The sequence below is a fragment of the Hemitrygon akajei genome, chromosome 13 (genome assembly GCF_048418815.1).
Source record: "Hemitrygon akajei chromosome 13, sHemAka1.3, whole genome shotgun sequence".
Taxonomy (NCBI): Eukaryota; Metazoa; Chordata; class Chondrichthyes; order Myliobatiformes; family Dasyatidae; genus Hemitrygon; species Hemitrygon akajei.
The window spans coordinates 104321046-104344972 of NC_133136.1; the positions used below are offsets into that span (position 1 = coordinate 104321046).

At 40.0% G+C, this 23927-nt stretch overlaps 1 protein-coding gene across 2 annotated transcripts in view; it reads left to right on the plus strand.

The window, feature by feature from the left end:
• The first annotated feature begins 46 nt into the window (after nucleotides 1–46).
• bmp2k (BMP2 inducible kinase) overlaps nucleotides 47–23927 on the plus strand; it is a 96415-nt gene continuing 72534 nt past the window's right edge. Inside the window, exon 1 of one of the 2 annotated variants that reach the window (XM_073065206.1) lies at nucleotides 47–506. In XM_073065206.1, coding sequence (XP_072921307.1) covers nucleotides 335–506 — 172 coding nt within the window. In that variant the 5' untranslated portion in view covers nucleotides 47–334. Of the gene's footprint in view, nucleotides 507–23295; nucleotides 23315–23927 lie in introns of those variants that run through there. The other variant, XM_073065207.1, reaches the window with a different exon arrangement.

The window sequence follows — 23927 nt, forward strand, 5'->3', positions numbered from 1 at the left end:
ATGCCAACCAATGGGCGCAGGGTGATGGTGGGAGCTTGGCAGGCTGGACCAATTGTGGGTGAGAATACGCTGGGTAATCAGGAGAACGGACGGCCCGGGCGAAGCCCTCCCTTGTTCGGCAGCGCACGCCCCGCCCGAGCTCGGTCCGAAGTTTTTAAACGGGATGAAATCTGGAATCGTCTGAAGTGCGCGAACGCAATGCAGTTGGGGTGCTAGGGGGTGCCAAACGGTGGAAGCACGCCTCCTGCGCATTTGCCGCCGGCCCGGGGCGGACGAGGGGAAGCAACAGCACCGGACTGGCGTCGTACTACGGCAAGAAGTTGCTTCTTGAACCATGAAGAAATTCTCACGCATCTCGAAGCCTGAGGGAGCGGGATATGTTGGTGCTGGAGGGGGAGGAGGAGGCGGAGGCGGAGGCGGCTCGGCGGGGAGCACCGGCAACTACGTGGGCAGGGTGTTCAGCGTGGGACGTTACCAGGTGACCGTGGAGGAGTTGATCGCCGAAGGTGGGTCGGGGCGAGCCAGCGCAGGGTGGCTTGTTGGGAGCGGGTCGGTTTATGGGCAGGGTGACTGAGTGTGGTCCAGGCTTGTTTGGGGGTGGGGATTGTCACTAAACTGACCCTCGGCCTTTACTAGACAGCGCCTCATCTCCTCCCGTTCATCTCGTTGCACTCCCAAATCTCCCATTTTTATTCCCAACCTTTATTTATTTACTTGCTAACGAGTTCCTCTTAAGGTCAACCAGAGTTTAAAGTGGGGTGATAGCTGACGGTGCAGACACTCTGAACTTAAGATTCTTCAACATGTCTCTGCCATCTCTTCCTCTTTTTCTTGGTAACATTTTGCCGCTTTGTTTTTGTGTGAAACGTTATTTTAATGGTATTTTCAGTTTTTTTTTTTGCACACCCTCACGTGCAACTAAAACTTAGAAAAACTTTTACCCATTTCTGAATTATGTGGTGGGGGTGGGCATGTGATGTGTCAGTCATTACAATAATACTATTAGGTGGGAAAATGCTTTGTGTGTTTCTTTGTACGCTCTGTTTGTTCTGAAGCCCATTAAATTTACTTTAGAAGAGTTTCTACACTTCCCTCCCTGAGAATTTAATTGCATTGTGTGACAGCCAGAAATTGACTAAGTTTGTGTTGGCACTTTTGGGTCAAGGAGCTATGCAAAAAGTGTAATTTCTTCTGTTAAATAATTGCCTTTGTAGAAATATAGCTGTTACTGCATTTCGGTACATTGTCAACAGTGACAAAGTGTATGTAACGTTGTGTTTCAATTAAATGCAGGAGCTGTTCATAAGAAATGTCACCCCAACCATATGGACACACAAAAACATGCTTTTGCACAACATTTTGGCACCCTGCTGCATAATGTGGCTGAGCTTTGTTTTGGATTAAAGTGATTTCAGTACTACCTTTTTTTTGCATTTAGTTTATAGTTAACAAGCTACTGTGAAAACTTGCCATGCTATTCAAGCTTAAACTTTTGACTTTATTTCCTAATTCCACGTTGCTTGTTTTTGCTGCAGCATAAATGTAGTTGTGACTGGCATTGGCATATTTGCCTCATGATACCACATTAGTCCCCACAACTGATTTCTCCTCAAGCTTTACTGGCTGACTGACCACTATCCACGCACTTGAGTTGCAGTTCACCTACCTGCCTGCATACTTGATCACAACGCCTTCCTTAGTGATGTATACAAGTGGATTCTGGTTAAATGGGGCAGTAGCTTATATGGGGCAACTCTAAGAGCAAAAACTAAAAAAGAAAGAAGTAAGGATTCCCTTTGTTTATTTGGGACACTACATCACTCAGAGCAGGAGACTGTTGCCAAACAGTTTCTAACTAGTGTCAGTTGTGTTCACTAAGTGTGTCTGACACCGTGCTTTGAGTGAACAGTTTTTAAATAGCTTTCGTTGCATGTGTTTGTGCTCATAAAGCATCACAGCTTTTTGTCTCAGGTACTGAGAAATAAGCAGTAAGACGATACAGAACTGTTTTGCTCACTGTGGTTTCAAGCACTTAAGCTTGATGATGCCAGAAATGGCTAATGAATCAATTTGACTTCAAATTAAGATCTGAGAATTTGAAGGTATCGACAGTCATCTTGAATGTTACAATGAGAATGAAAATTTAGACAATGTAAATGTCAATGGGATTGAATGAAAGTATCTATTATCTACACTAGGTGTCTGCACTGATTTTGTTCATTTACAGCAATCAAAAGAACATGCAGTGCACTCTGAGTGAATGCTTCCATCGATAACTATTTGGAACTAATACAGTTTTATAGTACCGTAATGTATTAGTTGTGTTCTAATTTGTGCTGTATTTCATTTAAATACATAATTTGTCTCTTCTAGTATTTTATTTAAATACTTTTTAAACTATTTCCATGATACTTTGTCTAATTGGAGCAGCTGCTTAATTGAGAATAAATGTTCTGGCCCCAATGTGTCCTAATTAGCTGGAATTCACTGTATTCTGTTAATTTTGCCCAATCAGTTAGATGAAATTTTCAATCTTGATTTTAGTCCCTCAGTCAGTTATGTTAAGCTATCCAGGTAATGTTCTGAAATCCCTTCCACAAACCTTATGCTTTTTTTAAGATGATCTTGACCAAATTCTGCTGCACTCTAGATGTTGGTTTCTTATCGCTTTTTGTATCTTGAAATTTTTATATTAACCATAGTGTTTTAATACAGTATTATAATGGGATGACCTGGTTTCCACACATTGATTGGAACCTATTAAAAAAAACTTAGTAATTTTCCCAAAGTGATCCACCTAGATTTTAGAAGTTTTATCATCTTGAAAAACACAAAGCTTCAATGGAAATTTGTGGTTGACGATATAGCCTGCTATTTGCGTTTTTCTGTGAAGGGGGGGAATCCCTTGCATCAGCCAAGTTCACTTTGAATATCCATTCATTGGGTATGACATCTGTTTATTTGCTGCCTCATTGGACAAGTCTTAAAGTTTCTCAAGTTTTGATTTTGGTTGCTGTCTCCTTTTGTGCATTTTTGTTCAGCGCATGCAAAGGGCGTAGGTATTTATGTTTTCCTCTGGTTAAATATCACAATGTTTCAGGATGAGTTTGCCTCTCGTTGAGAGTAAACAGAATTTTGATATTCTTATTGATAACACATGACAATGTATTCTGAGAAGTAAAAGAACAAGGCAGACAAACTGACTAAACTGGAAACTTATAATTACTACTATAGGGATAGCTGGCTATTAGTGAGCGTTTAATGCTTGACAAGTACCTGATAAATTTGAAGTTAACACCAAGACCGTGGAGCATAGTGGGCAGTGGGGAAGGCTATTAAAGTTTGCCGTGTGATCTTGACCAGCTAGGAAAAAGGGCTGAAAAATGGTTGGTGTGATTTAATGCAGAGAGGAGCTGTTGCACTTGGGGAACACAGGCCAAGGAAAGCCTTGCACAATGGCTCTGAGGTGTGCAGAACACCACAGGGACCAGGGAATACAGATCCATTGAAAATGGCATTATAGGTGGTAGGGTAGTGAAGTGAACTTGTGGCACATTCTTCATCATTGTTATGTGCTATGTCATGTGACGTGGGCAATGATGGTCTTCATGGCCATGGTGGATCTTGGCAAATATTTCTACAGAAGTGGTTTGCCATTACCTTCTGGGGCATTAACCTTCATAAATTAAGGCATTGAGTGTGGGAGTCGGGATGTTATGTTGAAGTTGTACAAAATGTTGCTGAGGCTGATTTTAGGGTATTGAAAGAGGACGGAGAAAATTTACAAGGATGTTGCATGACCTTGAGAACCTGAATTATAGGAGAAGGTTCATAGATTAGGACCTTATTCCCTGAAGTGCAGGAGAATGAGGGAAAATCTTAATAGGGATGTACAAAAATAATGAGGGGTATAGATAGGGTAAAACATACAGCTGTTTCCCCCTCAGGTTGGGCAAGACTACAGCTAAGGGTTATAGGTTTAGGGTGAAAGATTAGATATTTAAGGCACATTTGAGTGGCAGCTTTTTCAACTGGGGTGGTGCAAGGGTGGAATGAGCTGCCAGCAGAACTGATAGATATGGGTTCAGTTGTCATGAATGGAGGTCTATGGACTGGAGTGCATGACTAGATACACCAAAGTGCATGATGTTTCTATGCTGTAGTACTAACTAAAACAATTGGATCATTTTTTTACAGCACCATGTATTCTGTGTCACCCAAGTCACCATTTGCTATCATAATGCAGACATGAAATTTAGCTCTTACATTGTTGCTATTATGAATTACTACCAGGTATTGTACAGATGCAACTAAATGATAGAAAAACAAGAATTTTGCAAAGTCTTGTACTAGTCAATGTCTTCCCAATTCTGCTAGATTCCTCGCCTCACTGCTTGCCTTCTTACACCAGACGCTTGCACTCCCAAGTAAATTGCTTGTCGCATGGTCCTAAACTTCAACAATCATGTTTTCTATATTATGCTTGGAGATAGCACCCATGTCAAATCCTGAGATCAGTGCTATTGCAGGGTTTCTGATGTGTGTCAGAATGAAGGAAGAAGTTTTGGCAAAATGGAGTAGTTTCTTTTAGTGTGTACCTCTTAAGTCATCTGCCAGAAATGTTTCCTGCAAACTCATCTTTTACTGTAAAGATCTGTACAGAATTTGACTGCATTCATTTGCCATTATGAGGAAGTAGCAGTGTATGTTTTTAATGAAATTTACTTCTGTATAAGGTAGTTTTTGTAGTTGTGAAACTTTATTACTTCGTGTTACACACTATGCAACTAGTACAAAACTCTGCTTTCTATTTCTGTTTTAGTTTGTCACCATTTTTATTTCCTTTGCCTTTTGGAAAAGTAACTGTTTTTGAGTGTGGATGCCATGTAGCCTCCTCCCTGATGGAAGTGGGACAAACAGTCCTTGAGCAGGGTGGGTGGGATCCTACATGATGTTACTGGCCCTGTTCTGACACCTTTCTGTTTACGTGTCCGTGATGACGAGTAGGCTGGTGCCGATGATGCATTGGGCAGTTTTGACTACCTGTTGTAGAGCCTTCCTCTCTGCCACAGTTGAATTTCTGAACCAAGCAGTGACACAGCTCTGTACTGCACATCTGTAGAGTAATGTGAGTATGGGTCCACTGCAGATGTAAAGGGGCAGGGTGTGAGTGATGCAACTTCTGCTAAATTCGATAACCATCTCCTTGGTGTGGTGACATTAAGGAAAATATTATATACCTGGTGCAAGGCCTCGAGCACTTCCACCTCCTGTCTATAGGCCGTGTCATCGTTGTCGGTGATGAGGCCCACCACTGTTGTGTCATTGGTGAACCTGACAACGTGATTACTTGGGTGTTTGGCTGTGCAGTCATGTGTGAGCGGAATCTATTGCTATGGGCTCAGCGTACAGCCTCGGGGGAGGTACTTGTGTTGTGGATGATGGGGAGGGAGGAGCAGTTGTGCATCCTGGCCAAGGTCTGTTCGTTTGCAAATTCAACACCCAGTTACACAGTGGTGTATTTAGACGGTGGAGTAGGAGTTTGTTCACCAGCGTCCGTGAGACAATAGCATTGAATCCCAAACTGAAAGCTTGGAACAGCATTCTGACATAAGTGTCCTAGTTTTCTAGGCGTGCCAGGCCTATGGCATCTATTTGTAGAGTGGTTCTGTCAGTAAACATATTGAGTGTCCAATCTGGCAGCAATGGAGTTTTTGATATGTGCCATTTTTAGTAATTTCAAGCACTTTATGGTGATTGGTGTCAGTGCCATCAGGCAGTAGTCATTTAGTTCTAGAATTCTTTGGTACAGGGAATGAATGTGGCTGATTTGAAGCATGTGGGGACAGCAGCCTAGATAGGAAGTTTTGAAGATGTCACTGAGCTGGTGTGCATGCTTCCTGAGCCCTTGGCCAGGGATGTTGTCTGGCCCGTCCACCGTACAGGGTGAGCAGCACTGGCTGTAACAGTAGCAGGCATGGGAAGGACTCTGCAGAGTTCTGTTACAGACAGTGGTTGCTCACATGGGAGAGAAGCTTTCGTGGCTGGCATTGTGTTGCATGCCTCGAAGTGTGCATAAAGGTTGTTTAGAGCATCAAGGTGGAGCTGTCACTGGTGCAATCGATGCTGTTTTTCCTTGCAGAGTCAGTAACGTCCTTGATGCCCAGCCACAGAAACCAGGAATCATTATTGGACTAGTGTTCCTGAATTTTATTTTACATAGATGGTCTTTGTCCCCTTAATTCCTAAGTTGAGTTTTCTGCTGGCTGCTCAGAGAATTGTTCTGTCACCGGGTTTGAAGTATTGGGGGTTTTCATTTGGGAGCACACCTCGTGTCTAGTTGGGCTGTGAGATGGCCATTCTTGATGTACCAACATCATCTGCACACTTACTGATGTAGCCGGTGACAGATGAGGCATAGACCTTGAGTTCTGTCTTCAGTGTTCAAAGCAAAACTTGAGGACATGCGTGCCACCATATGCAACCCTGGGATTCTTTTCCCTGCAGGCATACTCAGCAAATATACAGAATAGTAACTGAACAGGATCAATGACAGACCAGGAGCATAGAAGACAACAAACTGCAAATGCATATATAAATAGAAATAAATAATGAGCGCATGGAATAACAAGATAGACTCCTTAAAGTGAGATCAGTGGTTGTGGGAACATCTTGATAGAATGTGTAGTTATCTTCTTTTGTTCAAGAGTCTGTTGTTTGAGGGTTAGTAACAGTTTTTGAACCTGAGGCTCTTGTACCTTTTGCTTGATGGCAGCAGCGAGAAAAGAGCATGGCCTGGGTGGTGAGGATTACATGGTAACCGGAGATAGATGAGCAAAACTCTTCAGACAGAATATTATAAATTATATCTGACATTATGTGGATATATTTTGTACACTTTCTGTACAATTGAAATAAGCTTACAAACAAGTTTTCTACAAATTCCTTCAAACCTGGTCGATTCAAACAGAAAACTGAATGAAGGTCATCAGGTTTCTTGATCCTACAGCTGATGTGCATTTTCTTTATAACCTTATCAACCTTGTGGTTTCTGTAGATGCTATTGCCAAGATTTCCTTAACTTGTTGTGTTTTCTAATTGTCCAATATTTTTCACTCTTCATTTTCAACAACCCATTAGTTAAAAATATTAACCTTTTGTGTATGGTATAGTAAGTTGCTTCGAGATCAGTTTATTCCACAGGCAGATGAACATGAAGCCCTTTCAAATGCATCAGTTTTTAAAAATGTTTTACTAATCGATTGAAAGTCTGAATTACAAAGACACTTTGGAACTTTTCCTGATAGCTGTGTTTGGTTTTATAAGTGTGTACACAAATTACCTCTGCTGCATAACTTAGCATAGTCATGATAACTACTTTTGAAGCCTGTAATGTTTATTTGGCTGACAATGTAGCTGCTGGTTATGTGTTTTTTCCTGCTGTTATTGTAAATAACTAATCTTAATTAAAGTTACCTTTAATATGTTAAGAATCATTTTAAACCATAGAGGATTATGTTTTCTACTTTTTAAAAAAAATAAAAAACACGAAATGCTGGCAGAACTCAGCAGGCCGGACAGCATCTATGGGAGGAGGTAGTGACGATGTTTCGGGCCGAAACCCTTAATCAGGAGTGAAGTAACATGGGATGGTTGAGGGGGATAAGAAGTGGGGGGAGGGATAAAGTAGAGAGCTGGGAAGTGATAGGCTGGAGGGAAATGGGCAGGGGGGAAGGTGGAGAATTGTGTTTTCTACTTGCTGGTTTCATATTTCATCAGCAAAAGCCAAACCAATGAGAGTGAATCCATAAGACCATAAGATTTCGGAGCAGAATTAGGCCATTTGGGCCATTGAGTCTGCTCCGCCATTTCTTCATGGCTAATCCATTTTCCCTCTCAGCCCCAATCTCCTGACTTCTGCCTGTATCCCTTCATGTCCTGACTAATCAAGAATCAATTAACCTCTGCCTTAAATGCACCCAGTGACTTGGCCTCCATAAACACCTGTGGCAACAAACTCCACAGATTCACCACCCTCTGGCTAAAAAATTTCCTTATCTCCATTCTAAACAGACATTCCTCTATTTTGAGGCAGTGTCCTCTGTTCTTCGACTCTCCCATCATAGGAGACATCCTCTGCACATCCACTCCATTGAGGCCTTTCAATATTCGATAGGTTTCCATTGGGTCACCCTTCATTCTTCTGAATTCCAGTGAGTGGCGGCCCAGAGCTATCAAAAGCTCTTCATATGACATGTCTTTGAATTCCAGAATCACTTTCATGAACTTCCTTTGAATCCTCTTCAAATGCATCATTAATTAAACTTTCATGGTATAGCACCTGCAACAAATGTTGTTAATGCTAATACCTAGGAGGCTGTTAAGTCCCTGGCAGCATTCATGGATTTCTTCATTGTGCCAATAGCTTCCTGTTGATATACTGTCATTCATGCAATTTCTGGATGGAGAGTCAGGAATACCATCGCACACACATGTAGAAAGATTCTTCATTACTGTTTCATAACAGTTTTGTTGACCAGTCAGAGTTGTTAGTCCTGAGCTCAAACCTTGAACCTGGAGGGTCAGTGGATCACTCTTGGTCTGGCTTCTACCCTTTGTCATGTTTGGCATGGTGACCCTACCAAGAGCTAAAGCATAAAGCCCTGACTCCAGCCAACATAGCTCTCCAGGTCATTGAGGTTTGCTAGCCTCCAAACCACAACAAGATTGTGATCCTCTTGGAGGTGTCCCTGATCACCTGTATCACATTCCCTCACTGAGAAGCTACCTCTTGGTTTTGAATCATTGATTGGACAACCTAAACAAGTATACACTAAATGCTAGTTAATAATCATGTTGATCATGCTCTAAATTTGCAGGAGCAAACAGATTAATAACAAATTGGACACCCCACTTTGGCTTGCTTGTAGCCTTTTCATATTTTTACCCCTAAAAATATGGAAGGGTAGGGGGTCAGCCTCTACAGAAAGTTGTGCCTTAATGGAAGCAAACTGTTTAACACTTTGTATTTGTGCATTGCATCACTACATCTAAAAAATCTCTCATGCAATGAAATCTTTTGAAGTGCAGTATGTTTACAAAAGAGACAAATGCCTCCAGAAGTCATATCTTGTGTTTTAGGAACAGCACAAGACAGCTCAGATATTGTTTTAATTAGGCCCTCTTGTAACAATAAAATGCTTTAATTCCTAAAGGAACATTGTAATTTTTATGTACTGATGGAATTACTAAAATTTAGATAACTTGGATGTGACTCTTAAGTTTTAAGGCATACAGTGTTTCAAAGTGCTTAGTACATTAAAGTCATCCTATGGCTAAAGAAAATATTTACACTTTTAAAATCAAATTTGCCTCTTTTAGTGGTACTGCTGGCTTCTCATGTAGTACCTACATCAAATGGATGTCAGGTCAACAATTCCTGAATCCCATGGTTCCCCTCCTTCCATTATGCACTCAAACTAATTTTTGAACTTGCAACATTGAACGAGGGGACCTCCTGTTGGTCAACCGATTAATCCTTCTCTCTGCCCCAGACTTGGGGACCTTCCTTGTGATAGTAAGCCACTGGAGTTTGCTGCTCTACCCCTGAAACTCTTATTTTTTTTCTCTTACCAGTTCTCCACTGTTATATTTTTATGCTGTTGGTTCTGATTTATCAGATTAACCTCTGTCCACTGAGTCTGAAGGGTTTAAGCTGGACAACGTGATACCAACCTGAATTCAATATACTAATGGACTCTCAATGGAACATAGCCCTACAATCTCAGAGATGTAAAGGGTCATGTACAGTGATCATAACCTTTTATCCTATTTCCAACTCCCTAAGTTTTGTTTGCACAACAAAATAAACTTATGCTGTGTTATTTATTTCATTCCATGTTATGGGCTGCAATGCGATGGGCTTCCTTTAATGATGTAGCTCAGTTATTGTACCTACTTACATTGCTGTTCTCAAGGAGTACTGTGATCTTTGTCTTTACTTTTAGTCCACGTGTAATAACATTCACATAGCCAGATAGAGTACATATTGGATTCTTCTGTCCCATCAATTATGCTGACCACATTGCTGGATGAGATTGAGAATTTTGCGTATAACTCGTATGTAACTATCCTGAGTAGAAATTAACCATGTTTATTGAAGCTGTTGGTGCAGATTTTAATTCTGAATGGTGTCCAGTTGCAATTCTGTTTTTTTTTAAAAGAGCTCCAGTAGTAACACCACTGCATTGAGTCTTGCTGTACTGATGATAAAAATCTGGAATGAGAATATCATTGGTTGATTTGATAGAGTAGGGCCCCACGATAGAGGATTTATGTTCCTACAGCACCATTCAAAATGCGATTTGCTGTAATGTGAATCCTCCTTTCACATTGAATCCTGTCCTATAAGCAGAGATAAGTTCCTATGGGATGTCTTTCTCTTGTGTTTGGTGGGGAGGGTAATGCAAATGGACAAGGCTTGTCTGAAAGAAACAATTTGTTAATTTTTATATTTGGTCATTAATGTGGAATGATAAGATTTGGATATGTCTCTGTCAGTTGTGTTTGTAGTCACTGCAGAGTTCCTCCTTTGTCATGCCCTATCCAGTCCCAGGGCATGTGCAGGGATGGGGATACCAGGGAATGTGATGATCAAGATTCATGGAGAAAGATGGTGTACATGGTGTTCAATGGAGCAATGGGTTAAATCTCAGTGACTTTGTAGAGGTGGATTAAAGGTCGAGGGATATTTAGAGAATTTGGCCGTGGTTGATGATGCTCTCTACAATGCAGCCTGTTTGAAAAAATAGCTCCTGGATTAAGAGCGTGCCGCTGCTGGATTCTGAGATAACTACTTGCATGTCCTTAGACTGCAGAGGGTATGGTACAGGAGGACTTGGCTTTGACTGTCCAATGTGGTGAGATCATATCCAAGTCTTGTTGCATCACAAGATTGAGTGAATTAAAAAAAAAATCATATTTGTTGTTTATTTCACATTTTGTTCATTTGTGTTTAGTGAAAGCCAATTTTATTCCGTTTGGAAACTTTAGGTCATGATTTATGAATTTGTTGAAGATGAATTCCCGTAATAGTTGTAATGTGGGGGTCATCTATAATAATAATAGAATTGGCTTTTTGTCCCCGGACTTAATTTGTTCATTTGCGGACCGTGGTGACGGTTATATTCACTGAGTAAGGATATATTGTCATCAAAAGAATTAATATTAGTGATTTAACTTCTAATAATTCTATATTGGATTTTATTTACAGCTTTATTGATTTTACTTAAGTGCTATTGCGGCATTGAATGAAGCTTGTTGAATGATATGATTGTATTCCTGGAAAAATCTACATCTGAATTTTAATTATTTTGACATACAAAGTCAATGATCTCTTTGTATTTCTCCTTGCTTCCATTTTGGTTCTGTGAGCTAGGAGGTGACTGAGGGCTAAGAGGAAACTCCAAAATCTTTTACAGATGTAGTAGGAAGCGACTCACTCAATTGACAGATGGATAATTTGAAGCACTGCACTCCTTCCAATATTTTTGTTGGGCTTCTGTGTACTCCCATTTCTGTAATCTATGGGTGAAGAAAGGGAGAGTCTGCACAGCTTTGGAAAATATATCTTGTCTGTATCCCAGAGAAACATAAACTTAACCTTATTGGCAGTGGAAGTACAAATATAACCTTTGGCTAAGCATAATTGGCAAGGATGGAGAGGTGAAGACTAACTCTAATCGGAGTCATCTACTGATAAAAAGCTTGATGATGTGGTCATAATCAAAATCTTGATTTGTCAGCGAGTTAAGTGTAAGGCATTACCCAACCTTCTGTCCAAGTACTGGAACCGGCTAGATTATATCTTAATGTTACCATTCTACTGATTTTTTTGCATATTCAAATGGATAAATAAAGCAAAGGCTTGCTTGTGGAAAAGATTGTACTTCTAGTCAATCAGATCACTTAATATTATCACTCCATTCATGAGGGTGTTGACAGCACTGGTATTTGTTGTCCAGAGTGAATTGCCCCAAAACAGGCATTTAAAAGTTGAGAGCATTTCTTGTTCTGGTATTGGGTAGGAATAAAATTGGATTATAATGTGTAAGAAGGCAGGTTTGTTTTATTTTATATCTGATAGAATTCAAACCTCTGATTCTGGAGGAGTAATCAGAAGTTTGTTTACCAGGTTGATAACTTGATCACTACACTATTGTACCCATGTTTAAGGATAGCTGCAATTACATTTACAATGTCTGAAATTCATATTTCAAATTTGCTTTTTTGTTTCTATGTGCAGTGGTACTGGGAAGTTTGAGAACTCTGTAGAATTTTCTGTTTCTGCATAAATATGACCTAAAATGTGATGAGATCTTCACGTGTCCTAAAACTAGATAAAGTGAACTCAATTAAATAAATAACACAAAAACATTATACTCTTTAATTTATTTATTGAGAATACTGATCCAATATTAGATACTTTTTTGGGGAAAAGTATGTGAACCTTTGCTTTCAGTAACTGGTGTGACCCCTTTGTACAGCAATAACTTCAACCAAATGTTTCTGGAAATTGTTGATCAGTCCTGCACACCGGCTTGGAGGAATTTTAGGCCATTCCTCCTTACAAAGACAGTTTTGCTGAACACCTACGCTCTGTCCGCCAGAGAAAGCAGGATCTCCCAGTGGCCACACATTTTAATTCCATGTCCCATTCCCATTCTGATATGTCTATCCATGTCCTCCTTTACTGTCAAGATGAAGCCACACTCAGGTTGGAGGAACAACACCTTATATACCGTCTGGGCTGCCTCCAACCTGATGGCATGAACATTGACTTCTCTAACTTCTGTTAATGCCCCTCCTCCCCTTCTTACCCCATCCCTGATATATTTAGCTTTCTCCCCCCCCTCCTTTTTTTGTCTCTCTTTCTGCCCATCACTCTGCCTGTTCTTCATCTCCCTCTGGTGCTCCCCTCCCCCTTTCTCCCTGGGCTTCCCGTCCCGTGATCCTTTCCCTTCTCCAGCTCTGTATATCTTTTGCCAATCACCTTTCCGGCTCTCAGCTTCATTCCATCCCCTCCGGTCTTCTCCTATCATTTTGCATTTTCCCCTCCCCCTCCTACTTTCAAATCTCTTACTATCTTTCCTTTCAGTTAGTCCTGACGAAGGGTCTCGGCTGGAAACATTGACAGCGCTTCTCCCGAAAGATGCTGCCTGACCTGCTGCATTCCACCAGCATTTTGTGTGTGTTGCTTGAATTTCCAGCATCTGCAGATTTCCTCATATTTGCTTCAACTCTGGGATGTTTATGGGCTTCCTTGCATGAACTCTTGCTTCACAACATTTCTGTAGGATTAAGGTCAGGATTTTGACTGGGCAATTCCAAAACACGTATTTTCTTTTTTTTAAACCATTCTGTTTTTGATTTGCTGTTGTCTCTCAGATCATTGTCTTGTTGCATTATTCAACTTCTATTAAGCTTCAGGTGACAGACTACTACCTTGGCATTCTCCTGTAAAACGTCAAGATACGATTTTTGAATTCATTGTTCCCTCAATGATTGCAAGCTGTCCAGTCCCTGAAGCAGCAAAGTAGCCTCAAACCATGATACACTTTCCACCATGCTTCACAGTTGGAATGAGGGTTTGCTTTTGGTGTGCAGTGCCCTTTTCCCTCCAGAAATAGCAATGTGCGTTACTGCCAAAAACTTCAAGTTTTGTGTCCTCTATCCACAGAACATTGTACCAGAAGCATTGTAGAACATTCGGGTAGTCTTGCAAACTTGAGATGTCAGCAAAATTTTTTTGGAGAACAGTGGTGTTTCTTCTGTGGTGTCCTTCCATGAAGACCATTCTATTCAGTGTTTTTCTTATAGTGGACACATGAACAGAGGTTTTAGCAAGTTCTAGAGATTTCTACAGGGCTCTTGCTGTTGCCTTTGGGATCTTTTTCACCTCCTTCACCATTGCATGTTGTGCTCTTGGTGTAATCTTTGCAGGACACCCACTCCTAGGAGAGTGACAACAGTACTTAGTTCCCTTCATTTGTAGACAATTTCTCCTACTGTGGACTGATGAACACTCGGGTCTTCAGACATGCTTTTGTAGCCTTTACCAGCTTCATGCATCTCTACAATTCTAAGGTCCTCTAAAAGTTGTTTTGATGGAGGCATGGTACACATGAACAGATCTTTCTTGAGAGGAGCAGGTTCTGTCAGCAACCTGACTTTGTATATCTTTTTTTATTGGGCAGGGCACCTCTGCAACCCACACCTCCAATCTCATCTCATAGATTGGAACACCTGACTCCAAATAGCTTTTGTAGAAGGCATTACCCTTCACATAGGTTCACATACTTTTTCCAATAAATACATGTAATGTTGGATCATTTTTCTCAATATAAATGAACAAGTATAATGTTTTTTGTGTTATTTATTAAATTGGGTTTTCTTAATCTGCTTTTAGGACGTATGAAGATCTGATCACATTTTAGGTTTTATTTATGCAGAAACAGAGAAAATTCTACAGGGTTCACAAACTTTCTAGTACCACTGTAGGTGATGATGAATGGTTTTGAAGATGCTGTAAGTGGGCTGTCAGGTTGTTTCAGATACAGTTATTGATAGTTTTACATTTGCCAAATATTGTCCAAAAGATCTTTAGAATTCTGTTTGCAAGCACCTCATTAAGATCTTGTATTTATTTTTACCATAAATAAAATAACAGTATATAGGCAGGGTTGTACAGGTCAATAAAATGGTATAGTGATGGTTTAAAATTCTGGACTAGTAACATTGAGTCATATACTGTACCTCTGGTGCTTTGTATCCATATGCCATAATGCTAGCTGAGGAATTAAAATTCTACTGAAGAAATAATTTGCTATTTCAGAAGAAAAAAAATATTTGGCGCCATTAAACCTAGGTATGAAATCCTAGATTTTTGCTCCAAAATGTAGTCTTCAGGCAGTGGAAAAATTGGATATGAGTTGTGGTCAGAAGCTACTGCAGCCAACTTATTCCACCATTGATTGAACTCCCTACCAAGCCTGGACTCTCCAGGGTAGGAGAAAACTTGTCTTAAGCTTGCAATTATTATAATTTTTTTTTGAAGGATGTGGTTGAATGTAGGAAGGTGCTATACTCTGCAATCATGTCTGAGGAGTGATTCTCCAGAATGTGCATTTTCATGGTTACATTATTATTGTGTTCGGTCCATTTTATAAAGGTTATGCAGCTTGTAATTGAATTCCTGGTGATTATTCCATTTGAATGTTGATCAAGTTCAGTACTCCAGAGAGTATAAGTTTCAAGCAACTAAAAATGTCTACTTCAGGTAATATTTAAAGTATCCATAGTATGTTAAGTGGATTAAAAGATCTGCAATATGATTTATGCTCTTTAGTTAGTTCCTGGATCATTGCCCTGAGAAACCTTGTTCTGTCAAGCTATGGTCAAATAATCTAATCAGATATCTTTTGCTGTATAAAATTAACACCAGATGTTAGCTTCAAAAGTAATGCATTATTGTATAAAACCCTCTGTAAATCCATCAAGTTCTTCATTCTGCACCTCCTGTAGAATATGTTGATGTATTAATCTCCTGCAGTCTTTTTGTAACTAGAGTGAAAACGGTATTACTTTTGCATGTAGATAGGAAACTGATAATAAAAACCTGCTTTACACTTTGTTTGAGAGATGCCCTTAGTAGTGGTTTTGCCAGAATTCCCAGGATTCTGGAAGTATCCTAGCAGAATGGAAAACTACAAATGCAGGGGACATCAGAAAACTAGGCCAGTTGGTCTATCATCTGTCAGTGAGAAGATGCTGGATTCCTTTGAATAACAAAGTTCAGAAAATCAGTTTAGTTTTACGAAAAGGATGACATGCTTGACAAGTTTATTCAAATTCTTCGATGTATCACACAGGTTAGATTTTTTAAAAAAGTGTAGACTCTGGGCCTTTGGATTTCTGAGGGAAAAAAATAAGGTGCCATGGCTTCCTGTACAAAGTAAGAGCTCATATGCATTAGCTATAATATATTAGCCTGAATAACAAAATTGTTCTACAGAGCCAGTTGGATGTCCTTGATTGCAGGTAGAGCAAGTAATTATGAGAATATTAGATTATTCTCCCAAGTTTTGAGGAGTGGGGTGGTCAGATTAAATATAAAAGTAGAAAAGTCTTGCTTAACTTCAGAGCAACACCATATTTAGTGTACTATATGGTTTTGAGGGATGTACCTATGGTGGAGGTAGTTCAGACAAGTTTTGCTGGGTTGATTCATGAGGTGGTTGCTGTCTTGTGATAAATAGTTGAATGTTTTGCATCTATATTTATTTGCATTTAAAGTGCAAGGTGTCCACATTAGAATGGTAGAAATCTGCAGCTTGTCCTTTTCCTCTACACTCTTTCAAACTTTACCTTTTTAAAGTCTATGTATTAGAATCAGGTTTATTATCACTGGCATGTGACATGAAATTTGTTAACTTAGCAGCAGTTCAATGCAATACATAATGTAGAAGGAAACAATAATAAATAAGTAAATCTTATTCAGTATACTTTATATAGTATAGTTGCATTGACTAGATTAAAAATCGTGCATAAAACAGAAATGCTATATATTGAAGAGGGGGGAGTGAGGTAGTGTTCATGGGTTCATGGGTCCATTTAGGAATCGGATGGCAGAGGGGAAAAAGCTGTCCCTGAATTGCTGAGTGTGTGCCTTCAGGCTTTTGTACCTCCTCCCTGATGGTAACAGTGAGAAAAGGGCATGCCCTGGGTGCTGTAGGTCCATAATAATGGACACTGCCTTTCTGAGACACCGCTCCTTGTAGGCTACTACCCAAGATGGAGCAGACTAAATTTACAACCCTCTTCAGGTTCTTTTGGTCCTGTGCAGAACTCCCCTCCCCCCCCCCCCATACCAGACAGTGATGCAGCCTATCCGAATGCTCTCCACAGTACATTTATAGAAGTTTTTGAGTGTATTTGTTGACTTATCAAATCTCTTCAAACTCCTAGTGAAGTATAGCCACTGTCTACCTTCTTTATAACTACATCGATATGTTGGGACTAGCTTGGATCCTCAGAGATCTTGACACCCAGGAACTTGAAGCTGTGCACCTTCTCCACTTCTGATCCTTGTGAGGATAGGTATGTGTTCCTTTGTCTTACCCTTCCTGAAGTCCACAATCAGCTCTTTCGTCTTACTGACGTTGAGTGCCAAGTTGTTGCTGCAGCACCACTCCACAAGTTGGCATATCTCACAATGGCTGTATTGTCAGCAAATTTATAGATGGTATTTGAGCTATGCCTAGCCACACAGTCATGTGTATATAGAGAGTAGAGCAGTGGGCTAAGCACACACCCTTGAGGTGCACCAGCATTGATTGTCAGCAAGGAGGAGATGTTACCACCAACTCGCACAGATTGTGGTCTTTTGGTTAGGAAGTTGAGGATCCAGTTGCAGAGGGAGGTACAGAGGCCCAGATTCTGCAACTTCTCAATCAGGATTTTAGAAATGATAGTATTGAATGCTGAGCTATAGTTGATGAACAGCATCCTGATGTAGGTGTTTGTGTTGTCTAGGTGGTCTATGGCCGTGTGGAGAGCCATTGAGATTGCATCTGCTGTTGGTCTATTGTGGCAATAGGCAAATTGCAATGGGTCCAGGTCCTTGCTAAGGCAGGAGTTCAGTCTAGCCATGACCAACCTTTCAAAGCATTTCATCACTGTCGATGTGAGTGCTATTGGGCAATAGTCATTAAGGCAGCTCACATTATTCTTCTTAGGCACTGGTATAATTTTTGCCTTATTGAAGCAAGTGGGAACTTCCGCCTGTAGCAGGGAGAGGTTGGAAATGTCCTTGAATACTCCCGCTAGTTGGTTGGCACAGGTTTTCAGAGCCTTACCAGGTACTCCATCTGGACTTTCTGCCATGTGAGGCTTCACTTTAAAGACAAGCTAACATCGGCCTCTAAGACAAGAGGTCACAAGGTCATCAGGTGCAGCAGGGATCTTCACAGCTGTAGTTGTATTCTCCCTTTCAAAGTGGGCATAGTTCACCTGGTAGTGAAGCATCACTGTCATTCATGCTATTGGGTTTTGTTTTGTAGGAAGTAATGTCCTGCAAGCCCTGCCAGAGTTGTTGTGCATCCGATGTCGCCTTCAACCTAGTTCAAAATTGTCTCATTGCCTTGAAATAGTCCTCCGCAAATCATACCTGGTTTTCTGGTACAGGACTGGATCAACAGACTTGAATGCCACAGATCTAGTCTTCAGCAGACGACGTACCTCCTGGTTCATCCACAGCTTTTGGTTTGGGAATGTGCAGTAAGTCTTTGTGGGCACACACTCATCCACACAGGTTTTAATGAAGTGGGTAACAACTGCAGCATACTCGTCCAGGTTCGAAGATGAATCCCAATACGGTCCAGTCCACCAATTCAAAGCAGTTCTGTAGGCGGTCCTGTGCTTCCCTTGTCCATACCTTCTTGGTCCTCACTACTGGTGCTGCAGTCTTCAGTTTCTGCCTATATTCAGGAAGTAGAAGTACAGCCAGGTGATAAGACTTCTCGAAATGAGGGCGTGGAATAGCACTGTAGGCATTCTTGATGGTGGTGTATAGCCTCTGGTATTGCAAGTGGTCTTTTGATGGTAATTGATTAGTGATTTTTTTTTCAGACTGGCCTGGTTTAAAATCTCCCAAAACAATGGTGAAGGCATTAGGATGCGCTGATTCATGTACGTCTAATTTATTTTGAAGTTACTGTTATATTGGCTATGCAGCCAGTGAATTCTTGATCATTATAACTAAACTTTCACCTCTTCATTCACTTACTAATGATCTTGAGCCATCCTATGAGGGTGGAAACTGAGTTATTTAGTCTTGTTAACAATTTCAGGAGCGCATTCTTGGTTTCCAATGTTTGGTATTGCAGATCCTTAATGTGCAAGATTTGTAACACATTATTTTGGCATGCAAATACGACAAGTAATTTGGAAGCAAAATAGGATGTTATCCAATGTTATGAGAGAAGATTAAGCAAAGTGGTAGTCTACTTTGTCATTTGCATGAGTACATGTATGTGCAGGTGCAATGAAAAACTTTGTTACCGCAGTATCACAGCCAGATTGCATCATATAAGCAAGAAAAACATAAATATACCATAACTTGTATGCATTTATTTTACAAAACAACAGAATTAGAAGAAAAAAAAAGTATTTTAGTGCAAAACAATGTTATCTCATTAAGATTTTTGATGCTATATCTGAGGACATTGTCCTTAAATTAGAGGTTCTCCTATCCTAGTGGGATATGTTCTGGGCTTTAAAGGAATCCTGTGAGTTTGCATGTGTGAGAAAACTGTTAGCAGTCATAGGCTAAATTTATGTATTTTGAGAACTTTGCTAGCCGGACTGCATCTTTCAGAAAGGCCACCATACCAACTGCAAGTTCTGGATTTTTTACAGCTGGTTAAAGAATTTCAAGTTTGCAAAAAAAAACCTAGGTTCATATTTGGTTATTCATATTAGATTTAATTCTTTCAAGTTGGGCTTTGCTTCACTATATGTAGATTTAATTGTGTTTCTGAATCATAACGGCTAATGCTTGGAGCCCAATTCTAATGGGAGTCAAAGTGAGAAGCAGAAAACATAAGTTAACTGGTTGATTGAATGCTTATGGGACAATAACAGGTGATGACATAGTGCTTGTTTGTCTTGATACATGTTTGGATTCAGCAAATATGCCATCAATTCCATAAACTGAATAATTTGGGGATTTGAATAGTATTTTGGGCAGCCTGGATATTTTATATATTTTGTTTAAATAGATATTTTTTGACTTTTAGTATGTTGTAAAAAAGAGCAAATCTTAGATTTCTCCACATTCATTTTCCAAAATATTAAATGTTAGAGATTTTTGTATTTCATTAAAGAAAGTAACATTAAGTAATAGACCACTTTTCAAATTAAAAAAAAACTTGGATTACTTTGTAGGTGTATACCACAGTGCATAATTAAACAAAGGTAATAAATAAGTGCTAATGATCAATGTCATAATGAGCTGAATGAACTAAACCAATTAACTAAAACTGAAATCATTGTGGAAGGAATCAAATTGGGTAAAGGGCAACCATATTAAAAGATGAGGATGTGGCCGATGTGACAGTTTAACTTTCAGGTCGTCAATTCTTACACCATGGCAGAAGTGAGCATAGCAACAAGATCCTGCATCAGCAAAGTCTCACCCAGGCAGAAATTTCATGGCAGGCAGGAGTTTCAAGATGTGCTGGCCTTGCTTTCCTGAAGAAGCACAAAGAAATGGGTAAGGTTGAGGACCAAAAACACAGTGGTCAGCCATTAAAACTGGGTGCAGCAGATGAGAGATGCATCAAACTAATGTCCCTTCTAAATTCGAAGAAGTCCAGCACTACTGTCAGCTCTGAACTCACAGAAACCACTGGACTGCTCCTCTGCAGTCTGGAGATGTGCAAGAGTTGCTGCCAAAAAGCCATTCTCTGAAATGGAAACAAAGCCAAGAGACTCACCTACCCACAAAAACACAAGGACTGGGGTGCTGAATAATGGCAGCAAGAGCTCTGTTCCAATGAGTCACAATTTGAAAATTTTGGGTCGAACAGGAGACAGTTTGCCTGTAAAAGAACTGGAGAGTGTTACACAGATGTATCTGTAGCCAATAGTGAAGCATGGTAGAGATTGCCTGCAGGTTTGGGCTGCTTTTCTGCTAATGGAGTTGGTGATCTAGTCAGAATTAATGGAATCTTCAATGTTGCAAAGTACAAACAAATTCTCATTCATCATTCAATACTATCAGGTAGGGGTTTGATCGGTCCCAACTTCATTCTGCAGCAGGACAATGAGCTCCAATACAAGCCAAGATAATAAAGAACTATCTTCAGTGAAAAGAACAACAAGGAGTTCTGCAACAGATGGTATGGCCTCCACAGAACAACCTTGATCTCAAACATCATTGAGGCTGTCTGGGACTATTCAGAGAGACAGATGCAAGCGAGACAGCTAAGGTCTGCAGAGAACTGTGGCAAGTTCTCAAAGATGCTTGGAACAGCTTACCAGCCAATTTCTTACAAAACTCCAACTGTGTACTTAAGAGAATTGATGCAGGGTGGTCACAGCAAATACTGATCTGATTTAGTTATTTTATTGTTTACTGTTCTTTAAAGTGTGTTTTTGATATTTAGAAACTTTTCATTATTTTTGAAAACGTCTTTGCTTTACAGATTTTTTTCATGTGCGTAAGACTTTTGCACTGGTCTGTAGTTTGTGTTCAACTGCTGTGCAACATAGATGGCAAGTTTGTAGTCACTGTATGATCAAAATCAGAAAGAAGTGCAATATAGGAACATCCATATAGCAGGTTGGCTGAAAACCAAACTGAGTTTCTACAGTGGGATCTAATCTGGTTGCTTGAAGCTTTTCTGCTCAGTTGCTGCATCTTTCTTGACTGTGTGTGGTATTGCAGAATTTTGAGGTGGTTTTGGAGCCATTTAGTTCCAACTTTTGATCAGTGTTCCTAGCATTCAAGTATTTTGTAATATCAGATTGAAATCTCATTGCATGCATAGTGCCTTTGCTGAGGTCTTCTAAGTTCCTTAGTTAACACTTAGTTTTCAAGTTTAAACATTATTGAGTTAGTGATGAATTGTACCAGCCCTTAATGTTACACATTTAAAATGTTTAGTTGTGCTGTCATTTTATTTGACAGTTCAGTATATTGGTTAGCACATTTTTTGGAATTATCTTTGTCTACAGCATGAAAATCCATTCAGTCTTGGTGCTCACTCTTACTCAGTAGTCTCCTGAATTGACTTGTCTGTAATGAGTATTTTAACGAGAATGAATCATGGGAGTTATTTCCTTAAGTTCTATTATCATAATCCTATCCTGATTGCTACATATATTGTTTTAAGGACTTGCACTAATTCAACACACAGGAGTTCAGCAGGCCAGGCAGCAACTAATGGAACAGAGTAAACGGTCAGTGTCTTAGACTGAGACCTTTCATCAGGACTGATGAAGTTCTGATAATGAGTCCTGAAGAATCTCTGCCCAAAGCATTGACTGTGTACTCTTTTCCATGGATGCTGCCTGGCCTGGTGAGTTCCTCCAACATTTTGTGCCTGTTGCCTTGGATTTCCCGCATCTGCAGATTTTTCTCACGTTTATGCACTAATTCAGGTGGTGATGGTAATCACTCTCTTTGCTGGTTAATGGCTGATGAATCAGCACTGCACCAGCCCATGATCCCCAAGTATAGTGAATTGAATAACTAGATATACCTGAATACAGGTCATTGGAGGTAAAGAACCAACTGGTGGAAGAACTCAGAAGGTCAAATCACATCTGTGGATGTACACACAATATGCTGAGTTGTGACTCTCCAAGACTGAGAGGGAAAGTAGACTGTAAAAGGGAAAGCATAAGACAGGTGAGCTTGGGGGCTAGTAGATGAAAGGCGGAACCAGAATTTATTATTTGTGTCTGGTGGGAAATGAGAACAATTGGAACCAGATGGAGGGTGTAGGTAGGGAGGATAGGTCAGAGAAAAGACCCAGATGGCTAGGTTAGTAGGTGATAAGCAGATGGACATGGGAACCTCAGTGGGCAAGTAAGAGTGTGAAATGGACATAGTGGATTACTAGAAATTGAAAAATTTGATGCTCTTACCTTTGGATTGTAGACTATCCAAATGGAATATAATGTACTTTTTTTCTAGTTAGGATTTAGCTCCACCATGGCAATGGAGAAAACTGAGGACATGAGGAAGGGGATTTGAAGTGACATACAGTTGCAACTTCAAGATGGCTGCAGTTCCACTGACAAACAGGTCATTGACACAGCATAATTACTAACCCATGGGCTAAAACTGATTCTTCAAACTCAGAATAAATTCAGTGGATTATGCTCCTGGTAGAGAACTTTGTTACCAAATGATAAAATGTAGCCACATCTGTATAAGGGAGATCATATATCTCTGGCATCTTGCATTGCCATGTAAGTTCATTTGAAGTAATGTATGTTGTTGAGACAGAAATGATCATTAGTAGTAGAACAGCCTTGTGAATAAGAACAACATTTTCTGACTTCATCTGGAAGATCTAGCATTTAGAACTTGTAAAGGTGAGAGATCTTCTTTGTGACTCTGTCTATTCTCTTTTGTTTTGGTCAAAGTTTCCTTGTGGTTGGCTGCCTCTCCAGATGTCTGCTAGAGCTTTGGATGTCTGAAATCCCAGACCATTACCTCACTCTTCATAGAACATCTGGACAGGTCTGATCATGTTATTGTAGCTTCTATTTGCTCCAGTTGTTTGGAAATGCTGAGGGGAAAAAAATCAGCCTTGAGGCTAGCTGAATGCAAGGCTAATATTTTAAAATATCTTGGCAGACTTTTCAAACATGAGAAAATCTGCAGATGCTGGAATTCCAAAGCAACACACACAAAATGCTGGAGGAACTCTGCAGGTCAGGTAGCATCTGTGGTAAAGAGTAAACAGTTTGTTTCTTATTGAGACCCTTTATCAGGTCCTACTGAGTTCCTCCAGCATCTTGTGTTGGCAGACTTTATTTCATTTGCTGTGTGAAGTTTGGTATGTAAGTAAGAGTTGAAGCAAATATTGGCTGATAATTCTTTTTTTCATCTAGACTTCCTCAAATATTAGTACAACTTTCATAGTTGCACCATTAAGGTGAAGTATAATTTAGCACATGAAAAATTGCTAGAACCTACTTTATTATGGGAAGTGCTCAAACTTGTTTACAAAAAGTTGAGGACTGTTAGCTGACAGAAGCTCTCTGTGATCTATGTGATGCATAGCAATGCCTCAGATGCTTCAGTCTTTTAAGCAGGGGAGTTGTGTTGGAAGCACTTTAGTCATTTTGAT